The sequence below is a fragment of the Cibotium barometz genome, chromosome 39 (genome assembly GCF_041138505.1).
Source record: "Cibotium barometz isolate CiBa-2024 chromosome 39, ASM4113850v1, whole genome shotgun sequence".
Lineage (NCBI taxonomy): Eukaryota > Viridiplantae > Streptophyta > Polypodiopsida > Cyatheales > Cibotiaceae > Cibotium > Cibotium barometz.
This window is the reverse complement of record NC_141084.1, coordinates 21409294-21434203: the sequence shown is the minus strand read 5'-3', so window position 1 is coordinate 21434203 and position 24910 is coordinate 21409294. Positions and strand designations below refer to the sequence as shown.

Here is a 24910-nt window from a genome sequence, read left to right as displayed (position 1 = left end):
ACTACCTTATAGTGTTCCCAGAGGTAAGTCTGTATTTTAAGCTCGTATCTTGTGACCTGGCCATTGTCATACCATTTAACTTGGCTGCTCCTACCCAAGAAGGGTTTTTCTGACCATCGATCCCCAAGGCCACTCTTGTTGCACCATGAAAAAAATCCGGTTGATTTTTCTGAAAGACCCAACAGATCCAGGGTAAAGGGGCCAATATATGGACACAATGGGAAAAAATCACTTCAAGCCTTCAATTCATACCCTTTTTCAATGTATGGCCATATTCACCTCTTTTACACACAAAAAAACCGTAATTCCAAAATTTTCACTGGAAGTCTCTAAGGTTGATCAGTCAAAGGGCCCAATTATGTACATTGCAAAGCATGCAAGTCTACAAATGACACCTCAAAATCTAAATATATAGCCATATTTACTTCTTTTATGCAAAAAAAAAAATTCGTAATTTTAAGATTTTCATTGGAAGTCTCTAAGGTTGCACAGTCAAAGGGATTGCAAAGAATGCAAGTACACCTTTTCAGCCAATCACAGATGCCACCTCAAAATTTGTGCCCTTCGAATGAGCTTTGTTTGCCCCAAAGTTAAGCGTTGGTGTTGGGAGAAAATGGGGCTAGCCAATGAGCTGGAAGTGGGAGCCGTCCAATAATTGGCCCCCATACCCTACACTCATAAGAATCATATGATGTTGGGTTAGGCTTAGCCCTAATGTGCAGGAAATGGGGGCCAAAAGAAAGGGGGGGGGGGGGGGGGGGAGATATAGGGAGAAAGGGAAGAGCAACACGATGCTGAATGTATTGGAATGATAAAGTTGTGTTTACACAACCACAAGTACAAGGCATAATAATAAAATAATGTCCATATGGTGTCCTTTCACACCAGGTGGTTAGGGGGAAAAAAACCCTTCAGTATAGAAGGTAAAAAGTGCCTGTTATAACCTATGTTCACACCTAGCACTACCACTATGAGTTTTCCTACAAATCCCTCCCTGTAATGGTAGTGTGAATATGTACAAGGTACCAGATCACTCTCCAAATGGGAGTAAGCTAAAAGCTTTGTGAAAAGCTTCAAACTTCTCTCTAGGCAATGCCTTAGTAAACATATCTGCAATGTTCTCAAATGTAGGACGATAAATCAAATTGATCTCCCCTGCATGTAGCCTCTCTTTGACATGGTGAAAATATATCTCTATGTGCTTGGTGTGAGCATGGAAGACTGGGTTTTGTGCTACAGCCATAGCACACTGATTGTCAGTGAGAATGGGAGTGATGTCAATTGACTCTCATGAAGATCTGCCATCAATCTCCTCAGCCATACATACTCAACTGTAGTAGTGAAAGCTGCCATGTACTCAGCTTCACATGAAGATGTAGCCACAATAGGTCACTTTTTGCTCAACCAAGATATGCATGAGCTCCCAAGGAAAAAGCAATTCCCACTTGTGGACTGCCTTGTGTCATAATCACCAACCCAATCCGAATCGTTGTAAGCATGGAGTTCAAAATCACCCCCCCTTTAAGTGGCCCACACTTCACCATGCTTCCCACAACACATGCCAGAGTGACACGGGGATATTCAGCCTTAAGCTTACTTGAGTAGCAGTGCTTCCAGGGCCCAGGATGAAGGGTTGGCTTTTTGACACCCTTGTCACACTAGCCTTGATGTATCTGGTGGCCAGGTTTATCCGATGAGGATTGGCAGCGAGTTGAGAGGCCCCAGGTCATGATGCTCTCCCGTATGATCTGCACCAAACCATCGGTCTCACAACAGTTTATCTAGGTAGAGTTTACTGCAGCCCTGATGGTAGTGGATGCACTCTTCCAAACAATCACATACCTCCATTGCATCAGTCACATGGATCCCCACAAGTACCCAAGGCTTGCCCTCGAGTTCTGGAGACAGCTAGCACTCGAGGGTCACACTAGAGTATGGTACGCCCGAGTTTCCACTTGGTTCTTAGGATATGGGCTCCGCATGGACTGCGTCCCACCCCTTTAGTACAGTTTGGACTACCCTTTTCTTTGGCTCTCTCATGAGGACACCGACCAGATTATCCAATTAGATCTTCTTAGCCTCTACACCCATTGTACATGGGTCACACCTTCGGAGCTCCCACTGAAGATGCACTTCTAAAAAGATCACTTCCTCACACTCAATGAGGATGGATTCATCCAGTAGTTGGGCTACCTGAGTCTTCAGGTATCCCACACCATGTGGATTGCGATTGGCCAGATACGGGTTTCATCCCACCACCTCAAAGTGGAGACAAGAAGAGCTGAGCGCGTCTTCAAAGCCAGGGAGCTCATACGGAGACCCAAGGAGGAGAGGATCTGCTGAACATTGAGGTTGAGACAGAGGAGCATTACATATGTTGCTGCCCAGTATACTACGAGATCTGCCGGAGATTTCATTGTCTATTCCATGAGGGATTTAGTCCACCCTCTAGGATCATTGACTTCCAAGACCAGTGTTTATAGCTATGGATATCAAAAGGTCATCTAAAGTTAAAGTACAAGAACTATTACCTAAATACAATTGCTCGAGCTCTATAGACACAAGTTCTTGTGAGAGAGCTTCAGCCCCAGCCAACCATCACTAGCTTCTTCTGGATCCCGTGGACCCACCTCAATCCACCTCAGACCGGGCCTCCTCATTCAATGTGCCCGAGGCCCCCGGCCCCGATCCCCTCATCAACTCTAGATCTAGGACATGCTCTATCGCCATCGAGCTACCTTTCCACGTGACATAGCTGAGCTCTCGGCCATACTCATTAGCCTCATGCTTGATATTTTGGAGTGGTATACCATCTATTAGGGGTTGATGCTCCTTTCATGTTTCATGTTCCTAGTATTCCATGATGAGATTTCCATGGACAGTTTTGTATCACTCCACTGAGATTGTTTTGTTTTGTTTCTATTTTATTTTCCGTTCCATTATGAGATATGCCATGGGCATTATTGTATCGCTTTGGTCTCATAGGCCCATGGGGTCTTACCACCCTTTCAGTACAGTCTGGATTGTCCATTTGTGGATCTCACCCGCTCAGAGCAAAACAGCGTGATCAGGATGGATATCATCAGAGTGGACACAGAGAGGACATGGACTAGCCCCCTTGAGCCCTTGGGCACGAAAATGGCTCATTACAAGAGCCATTTTCTACACCTCTCACCGGATGATTTTATCACCCGCTCGGCGTACATGGATGTACACCTATCACATGGGATACGTTGTGCCATTGGACAAATCCGGACCTCATCACACCAGCTGCGGATTGAGACAGGGCGATATGTGCATTAGATCTTGGATGACCGCATTTGTTAGCTATGCTACCAGGAGGTAGAGACAGAGGAACACTACATTTGCCGATGTACAGTCTATAATGAGATCCGAGGGAGATATCACTGCCTCTTCCGAGAGGGTTTTGGGCCGTTACGCAGGGTCATGGAGTTTGAGGAGATCAGAGATGCCTGGGATTGTTTCTACTTGAGCTCAGGAGACGCAGAGAGACTCTCTTGGCAAACAGGAGGCCGAGCCATGATGTACCTAGACAGAGGACCCTGACACATTTCTTCGGCACCAGCACGAGCAACCCAGCCCACACACCTCCTAATACCTCCTCCATTGGGCCATCAGGGCACCGACCACGCTCCCAGGGAGTCACCACTGATAGAGCAATTATCTTATGTCGTGCTCGTCGGCCACGCCCACCAGGATCCCGACCACGGCATCCTCACCATCACCAGATCAGAGCCATTATTGCTCGGCATCGGAGGCGCCTACCTCGCTTCTACGACTTCTCCATTCTAGACAGCCCCATGGCGGAGATACTTGATCTAAGGAGAGGGCAACACTTCAACTGATCAACATACATGGATCTACCTGATATACATTTTTTAGTATTTTCTAGTATTTTCTACTCAGTATCATCTCGGAGTCTTATAGTTCTGTTCTTATAACTGTAGGACAATCAGTTTATTGTACTTTTTAGTCACATTTAGTTGTTCTCTTTGATGAGACACCAACTTCAGATGTACTCTCAGTTTTGGTCTCATAGGCCACTATGGCCTCTTAGAGACGTTAATATATCATTTCATTTCTCTCTCTCTCTCTAGCTGAGAGAGGGGTACATCCATCCTGGTATACTTCTGCCCTCACATGGTTCACCACACACGGACTACAGATGAGCCAACTACCCCCATTTCAGTATGACCCAAACTCCCCTACACCAGGTTCACACATGTGGACAGGAACCGGGTAGTTCGATATGACTTGCTACAGTTACACATTCGAGATACATGGATTACCACAGGGGAGCCCCTACCACCCAAGATGCAGAACTACAGTGACCATTTTTTGAGGATGGATTCACATAGAAGCCAGGATACCTGAATGTTTTCATGTCACATACCATGAGGATAACACTTGTCAGCTCAGGGTCTCATCCCATAGGCTCAAGATTGAGGTTGGCAGAGCAGCAGGGATCAGGGGGTAACTGAGCCAAGGGGCGAGATGGTGGGCCCCCGTCTCGCTACTGTGGTGGCCTCATCCGCCTAAGTGTCCTCCTCTTGTGGGTGGAAAAAACTGGTGATGGTAGACTGAGATGGGTAACTCTCTGTGTTGTCGGATCTCCAACAAGAACAGTCCGAGATAACGCTAATCTGGATACTCCATAACCCAAGATAATGGCCCAAACCCCTCTCTGAATAGGCAGTGGAATTCTCCCCCTGATCTCATAATACTCTGGGCAGTGACATATATGATGCTCCTCAGACTCTACTCCTCCGTGGCACAATCTAAAAAGTCTGCTCTCTCTAGGTGCCTCGTGCCACTGCACTTTGGAGAGCCAGACAACCTCACCTTCCTAGACCTCAAGCACCCCAAATTCACCAGCGCCAAATTGATGAGATCCTCGCCCGCCACCGAGCATCTGTACTGGACATCCTTTATGGACCCCTACCACACATCAATGGATAGCTTCCTCTCCACATTCACCCCCCCTATATCCTCTACAGCCACTTTGTATCCACGATGATGAGAATGGTGATCCTCCATGATGAGGATGACGATCATGATCCATACATATCTACATATACATAGGGATTAGTGTTAATTCTTTTTGTTATGTTGTCTTTTTTTTTCCATGATGAGATTCCATGGACACATTGTACACATTTGGTCTCATAGAGCCGTTGGGTCTTTTGTAAGATGTTAATATATCTTCTTCTTCTTCTCTTCTCTTCTCTCTCTCTCTCTCTCTCTCTCTCTCGACACCCCATTTATTGATGGTCAGCGAAAGCAGGAAAGGACTAGGGAGAGGCCTCTCCTCCTCAAGTTCAAGGATGTGGAATCCCCTTTGGCCTTCTTGGAAAAGAGGGTCACCCTCCGAACCAACAAAATATACCTTGGAGATGAATTCAAACCCCTACAGGTGGAGCACAGGAAAGCCAGAATGGTTCAAGTCCTAAACCATGATGATGACCACGTAGTGATGGCCGAGCATCACCCCAAATAGGGGTATGGTGTCTGTGGGACAATTTCAGCTCTACGAATAGCCACTTGGAACTGCAATGTCACCTGATCGGAAACAGGGCAGGACATCATCTTCTACACAGAGAGCCCTAAGAGAGGTTTGTCACAGGTTCCAGGGTATGTATATGAGTCAGTATACAGGGGGGAGTCCAGGACATGTGGAGAAGTCCAAGGGTCCAAGGGGGTCACAGCTCTCTTCAGACATCTCCGCACCATACTTACAGTTATCCGGAAGGATAAGGAGGCCCGGTATATGTGAATATACCTTGGAGATGACCTCAAGCCCTACAGGTGGAGCACAGGAAAGCCAGGATGGTTCAGGTCCTAAACCATGATGATGACCACGTAGTCATGGCCGAGCATCACCCCAAATAGGGGTATGGTGTCTGTGGGACAATTTCAGCTCTACGAATAGCCACTTGGTAGTACACATCGGTATGCTATTTTCTGCTGGATACACTAGCTATGAGTAAATGGGCAATCACCATACTCGGCACTATATACTGATATTACGGAGTTTCCCAGGTTGGGGGACATCCTCCACCTTGGGGACTTCAATACATCGACTCCGAACAATCAGGTCAGGCTGTCTGACTGACAAGGATGCCATCATCTTGAATGACTTGGATCCTGGGGACATTGGCATTCAGAGGATATCAAACGACTACCTCCTATGGTAGGTCTTTCTTGGAGATGGGTGCCGCACATGGGCTCATCATATATAATGGCATGAATAGTTGGACCACCTGAGGAGGTCTCACATGCTTTCACCATAAACGGGGCTCTAGTATAGTTGACTATTTGATGGGCTCCCCGGCCTTAACCCAACACATCCTCGACCCCCCCCCCCCCCCCCCCCCCCCCCCCCCGCGCGCCCCCCTCCCAAAAAAAAAAAAAAAAAAAAAACTCATGAATGCAGATCATACTTACTTCTTGTGCTCCCCATTTTTATAGTATATAATACTTCAAGCGTGATACAAGAATTAAGATTCACATCACATTGAAAATCATTCACTAGAAACTGTGGTGCCACTATCTGTGTACAAAGCTACTGCATCTCCTTTCCGGATCTCCCTAGAGCTGAATCATAGGCATATAGACCATGGTAAGCACAAATGCCTGGATTGGACATACAGAAGACCAACCAATAAAAGTAAAATGTGATGCACGATACATGAGACCAGAATGTGATGCACCTACAGGGCCGGAAGTGGATGGTAACAGTGACATTCTCCTTGGACTTAGTGGTGCTGTTGAGATGGCCCACTCTCTCCAAAGTGGGGGTGTTGGAGCCGCCAAAGCCAATTGAGAAGTTGGAGCTGAGGTGAGGAGTCGGAGCTCAAGTGGAGCTTTTGTAGGTGAGATAGGCAGGGGCCTTGCCAGCCATTGACAGAAGCAGGCTTGCAAAACTGGAAGAGCAACATTGCTCCCGGTTTGACAAGTCTGCCTCTCTGTAGAGGGACAAAATGGAGACTCTCTGATTCTTTGTCCAAATGCATGGGGTCACGAAGATTCGATACCCCCAAAGTAATGAAGTGCCAGTAACACTTACGATAGTTAATAAGTTGCTTGTTCGCAAATTTATAGGTATAGAATGTAGAACTCAAGATGCATGATGGTCCATTGTTACACAAAAACGCTTCCATGGCCATGGAAGTGAAGAGGTAGGGCTTTCTTTGCCTAGATGTGGAGGCAAAGAGAATATCCTTCATAGTGGTTCTCTCTCCCAAAAGGTGGACAACTAGGAAGAAGCTCAAGCATGGAGAAACCTACAGTCAATACTATCACGGTGGTTCCTTTCACACACAAGACATTATTTTAGGCATCAAATTTATGCATTGATACATGTTGAAATACAAGTCGTATCAAAGTACAATAGATTTGTGTGTGAACAGCCTCTTACAAAGGGCTCTTGTATTTGTGTGTGTGAACACACTCTTAAGGACTCAAGCATAATATCTAGATATTATATGATATCTTGACCTAAGCAGTGATGTCACATCCTATGCTTCTAAAACTATAAAAGCAATGTACTTCTTTGAAGTAATACACACAACAATCCCATCATTGACTTGTGCAAGTCTCTCTCTCTCTCTAGAGTGTATTATCCTCTCTATGCTGCTCAGCCCTGTGAAGCTTCCGCCATCTACTACATCTGCTGCCACTTCTCTCCACTGCCTATTGCTGCCCGAGAACATCAGCCCAATTCACATCACATCCATCCATCCATTCACATCTATCTGATTCACATCACATCTATTCACCTCACATCTCGTCACATTTATTCACATCTCATCACATCTATTCACATCACATCCATCCATCCATTCACATCTATCTGATTCACATCACATCTCATCACATCTATTCACCTCACATCTCATCACCTCTATTTAGATCATATCCATTAATCCATTCATCACCTATTTGATTCACATCATAGCTCATAACATTTATTCACATCTCATCACATTTATTCACCTCACATCTCATCACCTCTATTCACATCACATCCATCCATCCATTCACATCTATGTGATTCAGGGGTGCTTAGCAACACTCCAATGTCATAACCTGCACAAAGAAAAAGAAGAGCAGTCCACGCAAGCAAGAAGAGTTGTCCATGCAAGCTTCTGTACCTGCAAACTCAACATTCAGCAAGAACCATTAAAATGGTACAAAGCAAGTACAAATTTCATTGGGGCCTTTCATCATTTCAAAAGAGCAATTTGGGCATTTCTCTTCTTTTGCAAAAATCTTGCCCTAATACTTCATCAATTTTCAAAATTGAGGGTGCATTCCTTACATTAAGATGTTGGTATAGCCTTCTATAGGATCATTATTAAAAATTCTTAAATTTTGAAACTCTAATTTCAAAAACCCTAATTTTTGGGGCATTCTCTATAAGAGACTAGACACTGATGTTGGATTCCATCCTTTGTTAAGACCTTCCCGTCATTTTGCCAAATATGGCTTCCTATAAGCTCATTGAGAAGTTTGATGGAGAAAACTTTCACACATGGGAGGAGGCAAAACTAAAATTCAACCTCATGAGAGAAGGTCTTTGGCCTTTTATCGAGGGTTAAGATAAGATGCCTAAAGATGAAGATACAGCCCAAAAGGCTTCGAAACTAAGTGATCAAAGAGCCTTTGGCCTAATAGCCCTTGGTCTCTCTGACAATTCTATCCATCATGTGGCAGATCTCCCAACATCCAAAGAGGTCTATGAAGCACTGGATAAGCTCTTTGGAGCTCAAGGTAAGAAATCTAAAATTTCACTGCAGATAGAGTTCTATGGACTTATCCTGCAACCACGTGAGAGCTTTGACGCTCATGTGAACAAAATGAAGTTCCTCATGAACCAACTTGCTACTCTCAAAGCTAAAGTGGAGGAAGATGTGGCCATAGCCATTCTAATCAAATCAATACCAGATGACCTCTACGGAAACCTCATCACCACATTGAAGAACCTACCCAGTCTCACCTTAGAAGGGGTCATAACCTCCTTCGAGGAAGAGGAGAAGAAGATGAAGAACAAAGTGGAAGGGGACACAAATATGGACATAAATCTCACAATTTAACAAGGATTAGGAGCCTTTTTAGGCATTGACCAGCCTGTTCATGGGATTTTGGTGTTTTGTTGTCCAGGTAGATGTAGGGGCAGTAACAATGCACCTATATATAGCAAGGGCCAAATGAGTCATGAAAAATCTGATCCCTCATAGGTGGGACAGGTCATAGGCATAGATGTTACCTTTTGGAGGTCATGAGTGGCTAGGATCTATGTACATCTTGATACATATATACAGAAAAAATTGTTTCAGCAACATCTCTCTCTTCTCTCAGTTCATCTTTACGTTTTGCACAATCTTAATACAAGCAGTTCTTCCGCATGTTACATTGGTATTAGAGCCTAGTGGAAGTTCTAGAGGTGTTGAATTAGTGCAGATTTGGAAAAGGTATGGTACAAAGGTGGCTGTTTTTAGTCCAGACAGGAAAATGCAGCCAAGTTTAGGTATTCTAGTGGTGCCAGAATGAGGGCACCATGGGGTATGAAGCCCCCAGATGCTCAGCGAGACAGCCATGGTACAAGGATGGGAGGAACAAGGATTGCAGGTTTTCAGCCCAAGGTAAGCAGGGGAAAAGAAGAAAAGGTGCACATTTCTCAACGCACAATAGAGCTTTAGAGATTGGAGCAATCCAAGGTTGCAGAAAAAGGTTTTCAAGACAAGATCCAAGTGGTCAAGAGTGCCTCAAGTTTTGGCAGTAGGATGCCAAAGATGTAGTCCGCATGGAGTAAAGGGATGATGTTAGTCATCCAAGTTCCCTTCATCAAGCCTAGCACGAGGGGATGTCACATGCACAGATGTGGACATAACTCTCCTATTTTAGCTAGGATTAGGAGATTTTTAGGCATTGACCAGCCTATTTATGTGATTTTGGTGTTTTGCTGTCCAAGGAGCTGGCTGACAGCAGTCGGGTAGATGTAGGGGCAATAACATGAGCCTATAAATAGCAAGCGTCAGATCATTCATTAGTCATCTGATCCCTCGTAGGTGGGACAGGTCATAGGCATAGATATTACCTTTTGGGAGGCCTTGATTGGCTAGGATCTATGTACATCTTGATACATATATCCAGAAAAAGAATCCCCAAACATCCTTTTTGGCGCTAGAGGGAGGGCCGACTTGAGTTGTGATTAGGAGTGGGTAGCATGGCAAGAATTCAGTTAGAAACAACCTTTTGAAACTAGGGTGGAGATTGGAGGTTGGACAAGATTTTGAAGTCTTTGGACTAGCAAGAAGACTGAAGATGGCCAAGGTGGCCATGTTCCGAGGTGAACAGGCTGACGATCCTGTAGCTTTCCAGAGGAGCTTTAATAGGTGTTTCAGAATCAAAACTAGGTTTAGTGAGAGGCAAGACATTATACCTGATTTCCTAGAGGGTCAAGCTTTGCTTTGTTATGGGGGGTTAAAGAAAGAGGGATTTGTTGCAGCTGTTGGTGTACCAGGCCCTTCTCGCTCTCTCCAACATTGTTGCCGCCCCCTCACTCTCATGTTGATGCTTCTATACACAGTCGGCCACCAAGCGCTCTTTGCTCTTGATGCCGCCTTCACGTATTTTCATGCTTACTCCATGCCTTCACATGGATTTCTTAGCTTTGAGTGGCTTTACCATAGTTTCCCAACATGGCATACATTCACACCCTTCATGCCTTCTAGACCTTTAAAATAGACTTTTATCCCTAAGGTTCCCAACCTTTGATGATCCCACTAATAAGCATCTCCTAAGGTGGCCTACCTTTCGAATGCAATTAAAGGCCCCTTATAAAACCCACCTCTTTCTAAACACTACCATGTGAACAATGGTTTGAGAATCTACATCCCCCCCCTCCCCCTGACTCTTAGATCTATGACGACACACCTTTTCTACCATATACACAACTCATGATTAACACCAGAGACCATCAAAGCAAAGTGTTCTAGGCCAGTGCTATGTACACACTCCCACAGTGTGCAAATGTGTGCCAACCTATCTACAACTCCTATGTAATGCAAAGAAAAGTTAGAAATTTTTCAGCACACAGTACCACACTGGACAAGACAGAATTCAGGGTATGGGAAATATCAACACGATCATAGATCTACCATCATGTGTGGGGATGATGTGATCCACATAACCAAATTTCCAAGAAGAGTCACTGAACACCATGCATGTTCTCAAAGTGCCCTGTGATTTACTTCACAGTCAAGCAACAAAGTACCCTGACAGCTTATATATTACACTCCAAGAGGGAATCATTGACAACAGTCTAGAAGTTTGAATATGTAAGTGGATGTACCATCAAATCATAAATGGCATGCATGCCCTGCTCATATATGGGTGCATAAATGAGCACTCGACCTGCTCATGTACAGGTATGTAACATAATCCTGATTTACAAAAACACCCAGGATGTTAATGAGGTATAGAGCATCTCAAGCTATTGTTCTTACAAGTTCTAGGCCAGAAATACTTTGCATACCTTGTTTGCGTTTGGAAGAGTGCTTGTAATGCTTCCATAGTCTCACAATTCTCTCCCGACTGAGCTATACCAAATCAATGGCATGCATCAAAAGCATCAGAGAAGATGATTGACCGTGACTAGGCTTAAAAGGACTACAACCACAAATTGTATAACTACACAAAAAGTACGGAAAAATACATGTAAAACTGCAACAAACTAGTCTCAAATAGCTACCCATTTCCCAATGCTATGTGGGTTTATGGCTTGGCTGCCATGGGCCCTTACACAGGGCCCAGCTGTTCCATCAACCACTGCCATGGCACCCTGAGGCTGACCAAGTCCTGTATGGCTTGCATAAGGTGGTGCAGAAATCCCATGTGACACCTGTACCTGCTAAAGCAATGATTAATAAGTATCCACACAACAAAGCATCAACTTCTAAAAGAAGCAAGCCCATACTACAACAGAATGTTTTCTTCCTTTGTGCACAAACCGGTGAGTGTGACCATTGGCCAGTTGATCTGAGTTGTTGTGCTTGTGCACCACATATTGGGATAAACATGCTTTTGTATGGTTTCGCTCAGACCAGTCCAAACCATAGCTAGTTTAGGAGCATAACAGCCTATTAAGGGTGCCCACACTGGACTGTTCCGGCTGGACCATCCCAAGGTGCCACACTGGATCATCCTGAACTTAGACCGTTCCACTGGACCATCCCGGAGCATTCGGTTGGACCATCCAGAAACAGAAGTGCACCACCAACGGATACATGAGAGGTGCACGCACCGGCATTTAAGGCACTGTTACTCCTATGGGCATCTACCAGAGATAGGAGATGCCACTGACTCCACCACCTCGCACGAATCATTTAAAATGGCCCCTCAGCTCATCCTTGGGGACATCCCTTTTCATCCAGTCCTCTTCATTGAGTCCTATTCATTGAGTGTTGTAGTCACTAGTCATTGCCATCTGTGTGTCATCGTCCTACTCACTGTGACCACTGCTCGGTGTGCACGGTACAATGAAGGGCATGTAACAGTTTTTTGGGAGTGATGCGAGTAATGTTTACAATGTTCTTGTCATTTTATAATCTGTCTTAGTCAATTCATTTATACATTGTGTTGTGAGTATTGAGAACTCCGGACACACTGTCCAGGGGAAAACCTTTAGTATGCTGGCAACCAACCCTACTACAGGTACACTAAAAATTTGGCACGACGCTGGGTGGGATACTTGAAACCTGGAGTCCTATTGGCTCACCTCTTGTCTCTGTGTCCTCTGTATGCCCAATACACACTCTCGTGGCAGTCCTGTCTGGCCAACCAAGAGTCCCCTCTCAATACGATGCTATAGCAAGAAGAGGTTCAATTACGTACCTCCCAAGGATTCCCTTTCACCCTTCCCTACGGCGGCCAACCTTGGTAATCCCACCTTTGGTAACAATGGTGTAGGCCCACCCAACCCTCCTGGTCCAATCAACCCCCCTAGCCCGGAATCCCTTCCAAAGTATTGGGCCAGGTAAATGTCAGACTTCCCACTTTCAAAGGATCCACCGTTGAAGATGTAGATGACCACATCCGGCAATTCATTTCTATGTGCAAGAGCTGAGGTCTTGAGTGGGAGGATGCCTTCTTAATACTTTTTCAGTCCACTATAGAAGGCTCTGCACACAAATGGTTCAGTCAGTTCCCAACTAACCACTTTGTGGATTGGGCCACCTTGAGGAACACCTTCCTCCGCACCTTCCGACCTGGTAACTATGAGGACTGTGTTGGGCATGTCATCTCCAGCTCTCTTTTACTCCATTTTATGCCCCTTTTTATCCAAATATTTATCTGATGTCATTAGGGATTTTTCCCATATTTTCCCACTATTTTATAGCTTATTTTTAGGTATTTATCACTTTTGCTACAGCCGTGTGCCTTTTGCTACTAGCCGACTACTCTCCATGAAATGTATATAAGCATGGCCATTGTGCCTTCATAATTCATTCAATACTTTCAGTTCTTGGCTCAAGTGTTGGATCTCTCTTGGCTGTCTACTCTCTCTTGCGTGATCTCTATTTGCTTCCGCTTGATATTCACATATTCTCACATGGTATTAGAGATCTTGTGCCTCCACAGATCAGCAAGAAGAGTTTTCAGCATGCGTTTTTCTGCACTGATTCGAGGCTGTTTTTTGCCTCATGGACAGCACTTCTTTGCTGCGTTTCTCCTACAGCCTTACCCCATCAACTTCTTTACCCCCTGCCTCTCCACCCCCACTTCCTCCTTCCCCAGCTTCTCCTCCTCCTGCTCCTGTGCAACGGAGGATTGCCCCCAAGATTCCACGTTGGCTGGAAACCACTGTTCGTGATTCTCATCTCTCCAATATGAAACTTCATCAGCTTGCTAATTTCTCAGCACAATCTTTGACACGAGCACAGAGATTACATGTAACCGCTCTCTACAGGAGGTCTACAAATCGGAAGACAAAATACACATTTTTAGAGCACTTAACTAATACCAACAATGGACATTATTAGCAACATTAAAACTGAAAATGACTAATAACACTTGACACCAACACTGGGGCCGGAAAGGGCCGGCCCCCCTCTCAATACATTTGTATTTCTTGGAGCATTTATATGTACAAGTGTCATGGGTCAATAGGCCAGATTTCTCCTCACATGGAGTGAATACAACTCAAACAATTGGGTACTTGTCGATGAAGTCTGGGCAGTCGAAGAAGTCCCAAGTCACAGGCACACTCCCACCTTCACTAGGTGCACACTTGCCTTTCACTGGTCTTCTGGGACCGCACACCAACAGGCACGCCTCTACTAGCATAGGCAACGGGGTACACCGCGCAGGGAACATTGCCTGGTTCTCCCAGATAAGCTTTGCTCCCGGATTCCCTAGTGTTTCTAACCTTCACTGGCTCTCAGAAATTCTGAGGGCACAGTTAGCACTACCACTCAAGGAAAAACTAACCAAACTAGGAAAGCTTCCTGAGTATGGTTAGCATAAACATGCTTTGTTCTTGCTCTCCACAAAACTTAAAGAAATCTTTGAACTTAATTTAGCAAATTATAGTTTTATACAAATAAGAAATATGAGGCACCTGGTAAAGCTTGCAACAGGAGTCAATGGAGTTGCATTCTTTTCACCATGCAGTTAGATCCACCTAGTACTACAAGTACAAGTCCTAGTATAATAAGTACAAGCCTGGTACAATTCAGGTACAATAAGATACAATATGGTACAATAGGTATAATTCAGGTACAGTAGGTACAATCTGGTACAAGCTTATACAGGAAGTACAGCTTGGTACAATCTGGTACAAGTACAAGGTGTTATAAGCTGATACAATAAGTACAGCCTGGTACAGCTCTAGTACAGTAGGTACAGATTTGTCTACATGCAGGTACAAGGCAGATACAACACACGTGTGCAAGTACAACCGCAGGTACAGCACACAGGCAGCAGGTACAGGCAGGTATAACAATCGTACAGCACACAGGCAATAGGTACAGGCAGGTACAGCAATTGTACAGCACACAAGCAACAGGTACAGGCAAGTACAGCAGTTGTTCAGCACATGGGCAACAAGTACAGGCAGGTACAACAGTCGTACAGCACACGGGCAGCAAGTGGGAGGCGGGTACAGATCACGCAAGTACAGCAAAGGTGAAACAGGCGATGGAGAGAAAGTAGTTGGCCACCACCCACGTGGGGGAAATATTCTAAAGTTCCATGCAAAACCTTTTTTTTTTAAGGTTATAAAGCCTTAATACTTATTTAACACTTATGGGCACCATCCAAAGAAAATGTCCAGCCCCTCTTTTAAAATGTGTGTGAACACATTAGCTTATAAACATTAAAGTTAACCATAGCTTATGGATTTTTTAAAAAGGGGAAAAATGACAATACTTACCACCTATTTACACGCCACACCAATGTGTCAGCAAGCAGTACTCCCATGGTACACTGGGGGCGTCCCCGTCCGGTGTACTAGCACGGCAAAACAGGCAAACACACGCAAACAAATCATTCGAAAACAAGTTTATGCATGCAGTCATAAATGCATGTGCACATGTAATGGACGAAATCTCCCTTTCATGAAACTTATACAAAAAGTTCCTGTCGGGCACAAAATTGGCGCGATAGAAATATGAATATATATCTTGGTCTTCCTATGGAGTGACAATCCCACAGGTAAGACGCCATCCTGGCCATACACGGGTGGCACCAACAGGCTCCCATCCATACAGCACGAAGCAGGTCACACACGCGTGGCACAAAACTAGTTCCCGTCCATGCGATGCAGTACTGGTCACACACGGGTGGCACGAATCTAGCTCCCATCCATGTGACACCAAAAGACTGGCCCTTTCACATGGGACACCCGCTTGGCCCCATGTGAACATGGCACAAATTTGGCCGCTCTATGGAGTGACAATCCTATAGAAGTGGCTCCAGAAATGGAGATGGACCAAATGGTGACATCTCCCCGGGCTTCTAAACAGTTGTCCTCAACTGAAAAGCCTCAAGATATGCTTGCAAAAGCTGAGGGTAGTCAGCAAAATAATCCTCGTCTACCCACTTTGCATCAATTAGCAAATAATTTTTAAATTTCACAAGGTATCTCCTGGAAAGCTTCCCATGTGGTAGCTTTCTCTCCTTGTGAAATACAATCTCCTTTGGCTGGAGGATCTCCTCAAGCTCATCAATCTCGGACGGGTCTTCTGTGACATGCTCTTCTGGATCTGGCTCCACATACTTCCGCAAAAGACTCACGTGAAAAGCATTGTGAATCTTCCAATGACTGGGTAAAGCAAGCCTGTAGGACACTTCATTGATCTTGTCAACCACTTTGAAAGGTCCATAATATCGGGTAGAAAGCTTTGGATATGATCCCTCTCGTCTTGGCCTCTTCCGAAGCCTAGCTTTCTCAAATTTCAGCAATACCCAATCACCTTCCTTGACTTGTATGTCCCTTCTATGCTTGTCAGCAGCCCTCTTATGCTTGTCTTGTGACCTTGCAATGGCTGTCCGCACCTGAGCAAAGGCTACATCCAAGTCACGCACGTACTGATCGGCTGCAAAAATCTCATCCTTTGTACGAAGGATGGGTGGCAAGACCACTCTGCCATAAATAACCTCAAACGAGGCCTTTCTCGTGGAGGCATGTACTGTGTTATTGTAAGCAAAATCTGCAAGTGGAAGATACTTCTCCCAAGCACCAAGCTTAGTGTCCATGTTATCAAATAAAGCCCTCCAAAAGAGGCTCGTAGTCTTGGGATCTCTATGATCTATCCCCAACAATGGACTTAGGCATACCATGATGCTTGAAGATGTGAGCAAGAAAAAGCTTCACCATATGATCAACTTTAATGGTTTTCTTGACAGGCAAGAAGTGAGCTTGCTTGCTAAACCTGTCAACTATGGTCCAAATAGCATCATTCCCATGTTGGGATCTAGGCAAATCCATAATGAAGTCCATAGTAATGCTTTCCCATGGCTGCGAGGGAATAGGCAATGGCTGAAGCAAACCTAGAGGCTTTTGCCTATCAAATTTCACCTTTTAGTAAGTAATACATGCGCGTACATATGTCTCAATGTCCCTTCGCATGTTGGGCCAAAAGAAATATTTCTCAATCATGCGTGTAGTAGGCCTGATACCTCTATGACCAGCATAAGGTGGAGCATGGCATTCCTCCATAACCTTTGGACGCATATCCTTCACCACTATATGGGAAAAATCAGTATCCAAATGATACAAATCACGCATGACAGATAAGTCTCCATGAGAGGCCACTGAAACTGCAGCTATATAAGGCTTCCTGGACAAAGCATCTGCCACCAAATTCTTCTTTCTCGGAGTGTGTACAATCTGAAAATGAAACATGGAAAGAAAGTTTGCCATTCTCGTTTGCTTCTCCGAAAGCTTTGTTTGAGATAGAAAATATCTCAAGCTTTGATGATCTGTCTTGACTACAAATTCAGCCCCAAGAAGATAATGCTTCCATATCTTAAAATCATGAATTACAGCCAAGAGCTCTTTTTCATAAATGTCCATATGGATTTCGGCATCATGCAATCGACGGCTTTCATAAGCAACCACATGACCCTCTTGATTTAGGACAACCCCTATACGATTCCCACATGCATCACATTCCACCATGAATGGCTTTTGCAAATCGGGAAGAATCAGCACGGGTCCACAAATGATAGCATTTTTGAGTTGCAAGAAGGCATCTTGCTCATTCGAAGTCCAGTTGAAGGTGACTTTCTTCTTTGTAAGATCATGCAAAGTGAAATCCTCATCACTAAAAGCGATGTCAAACTATGCCACAAAAGCTAGCACCTTAGAGGCATCATACTCTCCATAAATGGCATCAAATTTCACGAACTCGTCCCCTGCCTTGAACTCCTTGAGCTTCTTGGGATGTGGTACATGTCCTTCTCTTTTTCTCTTCCCCTTATCCAACGGGGCAGTCCTCTCTGCATGGGCTTCATGGGCAATCAAAGATGTTTCAAGAAGCACGGTGGCATGTGCATTATGAATCTGTGGCCCCAATGCATGTGACCTCCCCAAATACCCTTGTGAATTATGAGATGAATGACCTGATTTATGGCTGGTCTTTATATACTCATTCATGCTGCTGGTCGGCTGTCTTACAGGGGTTGGGTGGCAGTTTTATTCTCCACGACTGGTTTAAAACAGCACTTTATACTAATAATCAGCGTTTTCACACTTTATGACAGCCAGCCACTTAAGCGCATATTGTCCAGGCTGCTGGGCAGCCCTTATGCCCTGGCCGCCTACAGTCTTGGCTGCCCATGGGCTAGCCGACTGGCTGGGCTGGCCTTCAAAGCATGTCGGCTGGCTGGCCAGGCTCTTCTATGGCCTAGCCGCCGACAGAACCACAGCATCCTTGGCTAGTGGGAAGAGGCCATGGGCCTCTTGGGGTGGCCTAAGGCCTACCCCTTGTCCATTCATGGGATATAATACCCCTTTCTGGGGTAACCCTAAAGGCTACCCACTTCTACATGCAAGCTACATGTCTACATAGAGGTCTGGCATCCAGTATCATACCAGATACACAAAACCACTGACATCATTCCAGAGGGAGGCTCACAACGTGGACTGGCACTGCTTCATGTGCAGGACAATGCACACCTGACCTCGAGGCTCAGACGCATAGAGTAGAACCCTTGCTGACTCGTCCCGAACTGGGCTCACCTGGGACCAGTTGTCCACTCCAAGTCCTGCACCTTGTTGTTCAGATATGTCTGTGGGGCATCCAAGTGCGGGATGCACATGACAGAAACTCTACCCCCAGATCGATTTTCCACCATCGTGATCCAAGTCCTGAAACTGGTAAAAGCATCTGACTTATGAGCCAGAAAACATACCCAGACTTTGCGAGTGAAATCATCCACAAGAAGGAGAAAATATCGAGCCCCTCCAAGAGACTCAACCTCCATAGGTCCTGGAAGATCTACATGTATAAGCTCCAGTCTTCGGGTTGCTCGATGAGTGGCCTCCTCTGGAAATGCATCTCGATGATGCTTGCCCATCATGCAAGATGAGCAGATGTGTGAGAGAGACCTGAGCTGAGGTAGTCCGCTGACAACTTGCTTAGAATGGAACTTCTGTAAGGCAGCAATGGGTACATGACCAAAGCGAAAATCCCACAGAGAAGTATCTGTCTCAGAAGCCATCGAGGGGAAGAAAAGCTGATGAATATGGGAATCAGTGTGAGGGATCTGGGAAGAAAAATTGGTGATCTTGTAGAGACCCCCATCATGGACTCCATTGGCAACAACCAAGAGAGTCTTCATGTCGATTACTTCGATGACCTCATCATCAAAATACACACCAAGTCCCTTCTGCTGAGAAGCTTTGTATACTGAAAACAGATTTTTGGAACTCCATGGTACATGAAGAACATCGTGTAAGGTGGCAGAGGAACCCAAAGAAACATTACCAACACCGGTGGACAGGAAGTGAAGAGTTGTCGCCAATGCGAAATGAAGAAGAGAGAGTCTAGTAGTCCTCCAAGATATGGGCCTGATTGGTCATAAGGACAGAAGCACCACTATCACCAACCCATTCCACCGCTTCAGGTGTGTCACTAACCTCTTCAGGAGAAGTCATATATGTGATCACAAGAAGTGAATCCTGTGAAGAAGTGGATGAATCTGTGATTGCCATGTATGCAACTTTGGTAGATCCCTTCTCTGAAACTTTGCCTTTATCTTTGTTGTTGTCCTTGTCAGATGCTTTAAAAGCATCCTGGGCTTTATACTTGGCTTTGGCTGCTCGAGAATCATCACGCCGAGCAAAGCAACGAGCCTCAGTATGACCTGACCTACCACAATAATCACTTCATTGCTTTTGTCCTTGGATTCCTTAGAATCCTGTTTACCCTTGCCTTTGCCTTTGTTTTTGTTGTTGGTGTTGTTGTTATTGTTGGAGTTCTCTTTTCCGCCTTTGCCTTTGCCCTTGTCAGAGGCAACAAAAGCAAACTCCAACTTGCCTTTTCCGCGAAGCATATGCACTTGTCATGGAGATAACTCACGACTTCCTCAAAAGGGGGAAGAGGATCACGGAAATAAATATTATCCTTGAAAGAATCAAAGGAAGCAGGCAATTTACCAAGTAGTTTGTGGATGGGATTGTTGATGGTGCTCCTGTACTCCTCAAGCCGCAGCTTGATACGGGTGAACTCTTTAATCTTCTCAATCAAGTTATCTGACTCATTGATTGTAAGCTTCTCCAGATCTGACTTCAATTTGGCAATCTTCACTGTCGAAACTCTCCCATGCCTCCTCTGGATCTCTGTCCACATCTAATGAGCATTACTCCAGGTAGAGACAAATTGTGCCTGTATAGATGGAGTCATGCAATGGATGATAATAAGACGAGCCCAAGCATCTAATATGCTTCTCAAAGCAAGGTCCACCAAGTGAGGTGTGGAGATAGCCATCCACACACCGGCTCCTTCCAGCAACAACTAAGTGTAGAAAGACCAAGTATGATAGTTGGTTACTGTAAGCTTCATGGAGTCACTGACTTGGGGAGGATTGTAGGATGGTATATGGATAGGGGTGGGAACAAGACCTGGATGAGAGAAACTTAGAGAGGAAAGATTGGGAATAGGAACCGCATGTGGAGCGGGAGCAGGGGATCCAAGCTGTGATGGTGCTCGAGAATCAACACGAGAAGGATCAGCAGTAGAGAAACCTCGTGAAGCCATGTCCTCTAACAAGAAACCTTCTCTTAAGAAAGGGACTGCAAATCCTCCTCTCAGGCGGTGCACAGCAAGAAGAAAGGGAGGGAGGTTGGGAAACTGAAAGGAGTGGAAGAAGGAAGATCTCTCCAAGCTGTAGATCCCTGCCCTCAGCACCTAAAGAGGGCTTCAGCAGTCCAATTAGCATAAAAATCAGCAATCTTTGCTGAAAATTTAGAAATACAATAGTCCCAAGCGTCAGATGAAGAAAACACAGCAATCTTGAGGAAGCCTCTACTCCTGGAAGAAAACGCAGCACCTTCTACCCTGAAATTTGCTGAAAATGCAGCAAACTGTCGAAGCCTCTGCTCCAAAACAGAAAATGCAGCTCTCTTCTACTCACATGTCAGCGTTTTTCTCTGATACCATGAAAGAAAGTGAAGCAAATAGAAAACACAAATGTAGGCCCAGGTACAAGACCTGTACATGCTGGAAACTGATGTTTATTGCTGAAAACCGAGCACGAGGGAAGCCCGTAGGTGCTGTACAATGGTAAGAAGCAAAAGCAGCTGCTAATGACCTCAAGTGGATGCAAGAGAATGAGATGAAATGGGGGAAAGGGGGGTTAGCCCTTATATACTCTCCCAGAGTGCTAGTCGGCCAACTATAGCAGGCCGACAACAAACCAGTAGCATAAAATGCTTTAAAAATGCCTAAAAATGATAGAAAATTGTTGAATAATATCTGCTAAAATATGCCAATGCAGGGTCTCATAAAATGACCAGTATGAGCATGAAAAGGTGATGTAGACCTCTGGAGATGATATAATCCAACAGAACTGTGGTGCCACGGTCCACAGTAGCCCCCACTTCATCTCCCATCCCTTAGCCGACCACGTCTACCCCATGGTGCTGAGTCACAACTCCTTGATTGGCTCCAAGCGGCAAAAGGCTTGACATCCTACATGGTGGACACCACAAAGGTACCAAGTGACTCCAACAACTCTCAAATCAAAGCACTATGAGATAGTAGGTCTAGGGGAGCATGTTATGGGCCGCCACAGAGGGTGCAGGCTTGTCAAACCTCTCTCGAATAAGGTCGACAAGCACTGGGCCTGACCGATCTCCAAATGCCCCAGCACAAAGAATCTGCACAAGTGCCCTTGGGATAGTGTCCCATGTCTCCTTTCCCTCCTACCAAGACCTTGTCTAGGAATTCAACCTCAGTACTACAAAGGAGCCACGACCCATCTTGTTAGCCTCTTGGTTGGGGGATCACCCAATCCTACTTGACCAAGCTGCCGCTTTCTTCCAATCTTACAAGGATGTCTTTGCTTGTACATCCAAAGGCTTGAATGGTGTCCCAGCCAACATTGGTGTTCACACGATACCCCTCCAAAAAGAAACTCAAAGTCAAGGTGGAGCTGGAAAAAATGGAGGAAGCCCGCATCATCTCCCTAGTGGAACCCTCTGAATGGCTTTCACCCTATGGTCATCTCTCCTAAGAAGAAAACCAACAAGATTGTGGCCAAACATGCCCTATACAGCTTCATGCATGGTCTCAACAGGTACAATCACGTAGACATCCACCCGGCCAATTGCTAACAGGCAGCAATTATCACGTAATGGGTTACATAATCTACAACAAGATGCCCTTTGGGCTACGTAACGCCTAGCAACCTTCAAACAGATCGTCACCGATTTCTCCGAGGAGTATCTTCTCAGTTTCCTCAGCACTTTCATCAATGATTTTTCTAACTTCATAGGCACTCAACTAGTCTCCTGCATAGAAGCTTTTTAGGACATCTTACACAGTTAGCTTTAGTTTTTGCCAAGTGTCGTTATGTCTCAATCCCTTTATAGTGTCATTTCTTGGTGGTCCAAGATCACATCATCTCTTCTGAAGTCTTGGCGCCCAACCCTGACAAGATCATCACCATCCTTAGATTACCTCCCCTCCATCTGCTCCAAAGAAACCCAAGTCTTTGTCAGACACGCCGACTATATCATCGTCACTTTATACATATTTATGCTAATGTAGCTCTTCCTTTGACCCATGTCACGATTGTGACTTTATCTCTCTAACTGCTCTTGATTAGTCTTCAAACATTGAAAGGACACCAGTGAAGAGTCAAGTCTTTGTCAGACACGCCAGCTATATCATCATCGCTTTATAGATATTTATGTTGATGTAGCTCTTCCTTTGACCCATGTCACGATTGTGACTTTATTTCTCTAATTACTCTTGATTAGTCTTCTAACATTGAAAGGGCACAAGTGAAGGGTCACACCGTGTCACATGGGTCATCACCAAAGGACACCTCTATTCAAAGAGACACACGTCCAAAAGACATGACTTTCAATTCAACAGTAATACCCTTACACTAAGGGATGTGCCTCTTCATTGGTACCTCTTCAGTCCCTATTTAACAAGGCCTTGGGTCTCAATGCAAACAACACAACTTTCTGCTATGTACTCAATTATGTTTTATAATGTTTGATTAGACTAAGAGCTTAACAATGATAGCAACCAAAACCAAACCTTAAAAATCAGAAAACCCTAACCCTAAAAATCAGCCTTAGCAAGGGTTGTATGAAAGAACGTGCTCCAATTTTTACCTCTTTTCCCAATTTTGCATGATTTATGATTTTTCCCAAATATGCAGTAAGCCTTCATCACCAAAAAAAACGAAAGGAAGCTTTAGGTTTACCAAGAAGCATGGGTTCCTTCCAGGGGCTCCCTCTCCATCTGTACGAAGCATCGCTCTGTGCATATCTCCTTGCCCAGGTTGAATTGTCACCCATAAGGAGTGTCCGCTCTTCACTCCGAAATGACACGACTTTTTGCTCTTTTTTAAAAAAAAAAAGATTATGAGTAATGTTACTAAGGCTCTTACCTTAGCGTTATTTAAATAAGGCTCATTATTAAGCCACAGGAAAGAAAAAAAATAATAATAATAAACCCTCTGAACGCAGTTTTAGACAATTGTTTGACACGTATATTGATATGTTATCCCCATCAAATTTTTTTTGTAATGCGAGATTTTTTATTTGTACCAAGCAGTATCCTTACAGATGAGAGTTGGAAGTAAGACTTGATCACGAGACCTTACCCCAAACACACACATGCTTTACCAATTGCTCTACTGCGCTGCTGGTAAATTGATATGTTATCCCCATTAATTAATGCCTTACCGGGCATTAACGGACACAACTAAGGTTCTTCCTCTTCTTTGTCAGCCTCCATGTGCGCGCTTGCCTCTTTCTCTCTCTCACAACCTCCTCGTGCGCACGTCCCTCTCTCTCTCTCTCTCTCTCTCTCTCTCTTTGTCTCTCCCTCTCTCTCTCTCTCTCTCTCTCTCTCTCTCTCTCTCTTTGTCTCTCCCCCCTCATCCTCAACTCTCCCTCTATGCAGGTAGCCTCCCTATGCGCCCATCCCCCCCCCCCCCTCTCTCTCTCTCTCTCTCTCTCTCTCTCTCTCTCTCTCTCTCTCTCTCTCTCTCTCTCTCTCTCTCTCTCTCTCTCTCTCTCCCTGTGCGACATGGGTCACTCCGTCTTTCTCCTTGTGCGCACCCTCTGTCTTTCGATCTATCCCTCCTTGCACTGCAGCAAGGAAGAATCTTCGTGGTTATCCACCTCTCGAACTTCCCAAAATTAGAAGGGCATGGGCGCTTGCTTATTCTCTCTCAAACTAGCTGAAAATTACTTAAAAAACCTTAGAATCGGTAACATATTATGGTGTGTTTTTGTTTAATTAAATGCAGAAAAAGATTTTGGTCGCATATTTAGACAACTTTAGAACATGAGTTTCCCCACCCCTCTCTCTCTTCCTTCTCTCTTTCCCTCCCTTTACTCGTTGAGTGAGCCCTTTGAGGCTTTTTATAGAGAATTGTGGACCTTAAATAGAAAGGATATGGGTGAATGCATGCAAATAGAAAGCATATGGGTGAATGAATGCAGATAGAAATGATATGGGTGAATGAATGCAGATAGAAATGATATGGGGGGTCATCATTTTATTACCTTAAATAGAGAGGATATGGGGGGGGTCATCATTTCATTGACTTTTCAAGCATCAATCATTACATACTAAAATGAAACCTTAGAAAAACACTCTTATTCTTGAAAATCTCACAAAATATATTTAAT

At 44.8% G+C, this 24910-nt stretch overlaps 1 protein-coding gene across 11 annotated transcripts in view; it reads right to left on the bottom strand.

Annotated features, from left to right (window-relative positions):
- Positions 1 to 23619, bottom strand: part of LOC147615865 (putative pentatricopeptide repeat-containing protein At3g15130) — a 28859-nt gene extending 5240 nt beyond the window's left edge. For 8 of the 11 annotated variants that reach the window (XM_086778473.1, XM_086778474.1, XM_086778476.1 and 5 more), the window contains exons 1-5: positions 23473 to 23619; positions 11777 to 11932; positions 11561 to 11619; positions 11378 to 11468; positions 6 to 169 (exon numbers count right to left, since the gene is read on the bottom strand). In XM_086778473.1, the coding sequence (XP_086634599.1) occupies positions 6 to 169; positions 11378 to 11401 (188 nt within the window). In that variant the 5' untranslated portion in view covers positions 11402 to 11468; positions 11561 to 11619; positions 11777 to 11932; positions 23473 to 23619. Of the gene's footprint in view, positions 1 to 5; positions 170 to 11377; positions 11469 to 11560; positions 11625 to 11776; positions 12093 to 23472 lie in introns of those variants that run through there. The other 3 variants (XM_086778478.1, XM_086778472.1, XM_086778483.1) reach the window with 3 other exon arrangements.
- Between the last annotated feature and the right edge of the window lie 1291 nt (positions 23620 to 24910).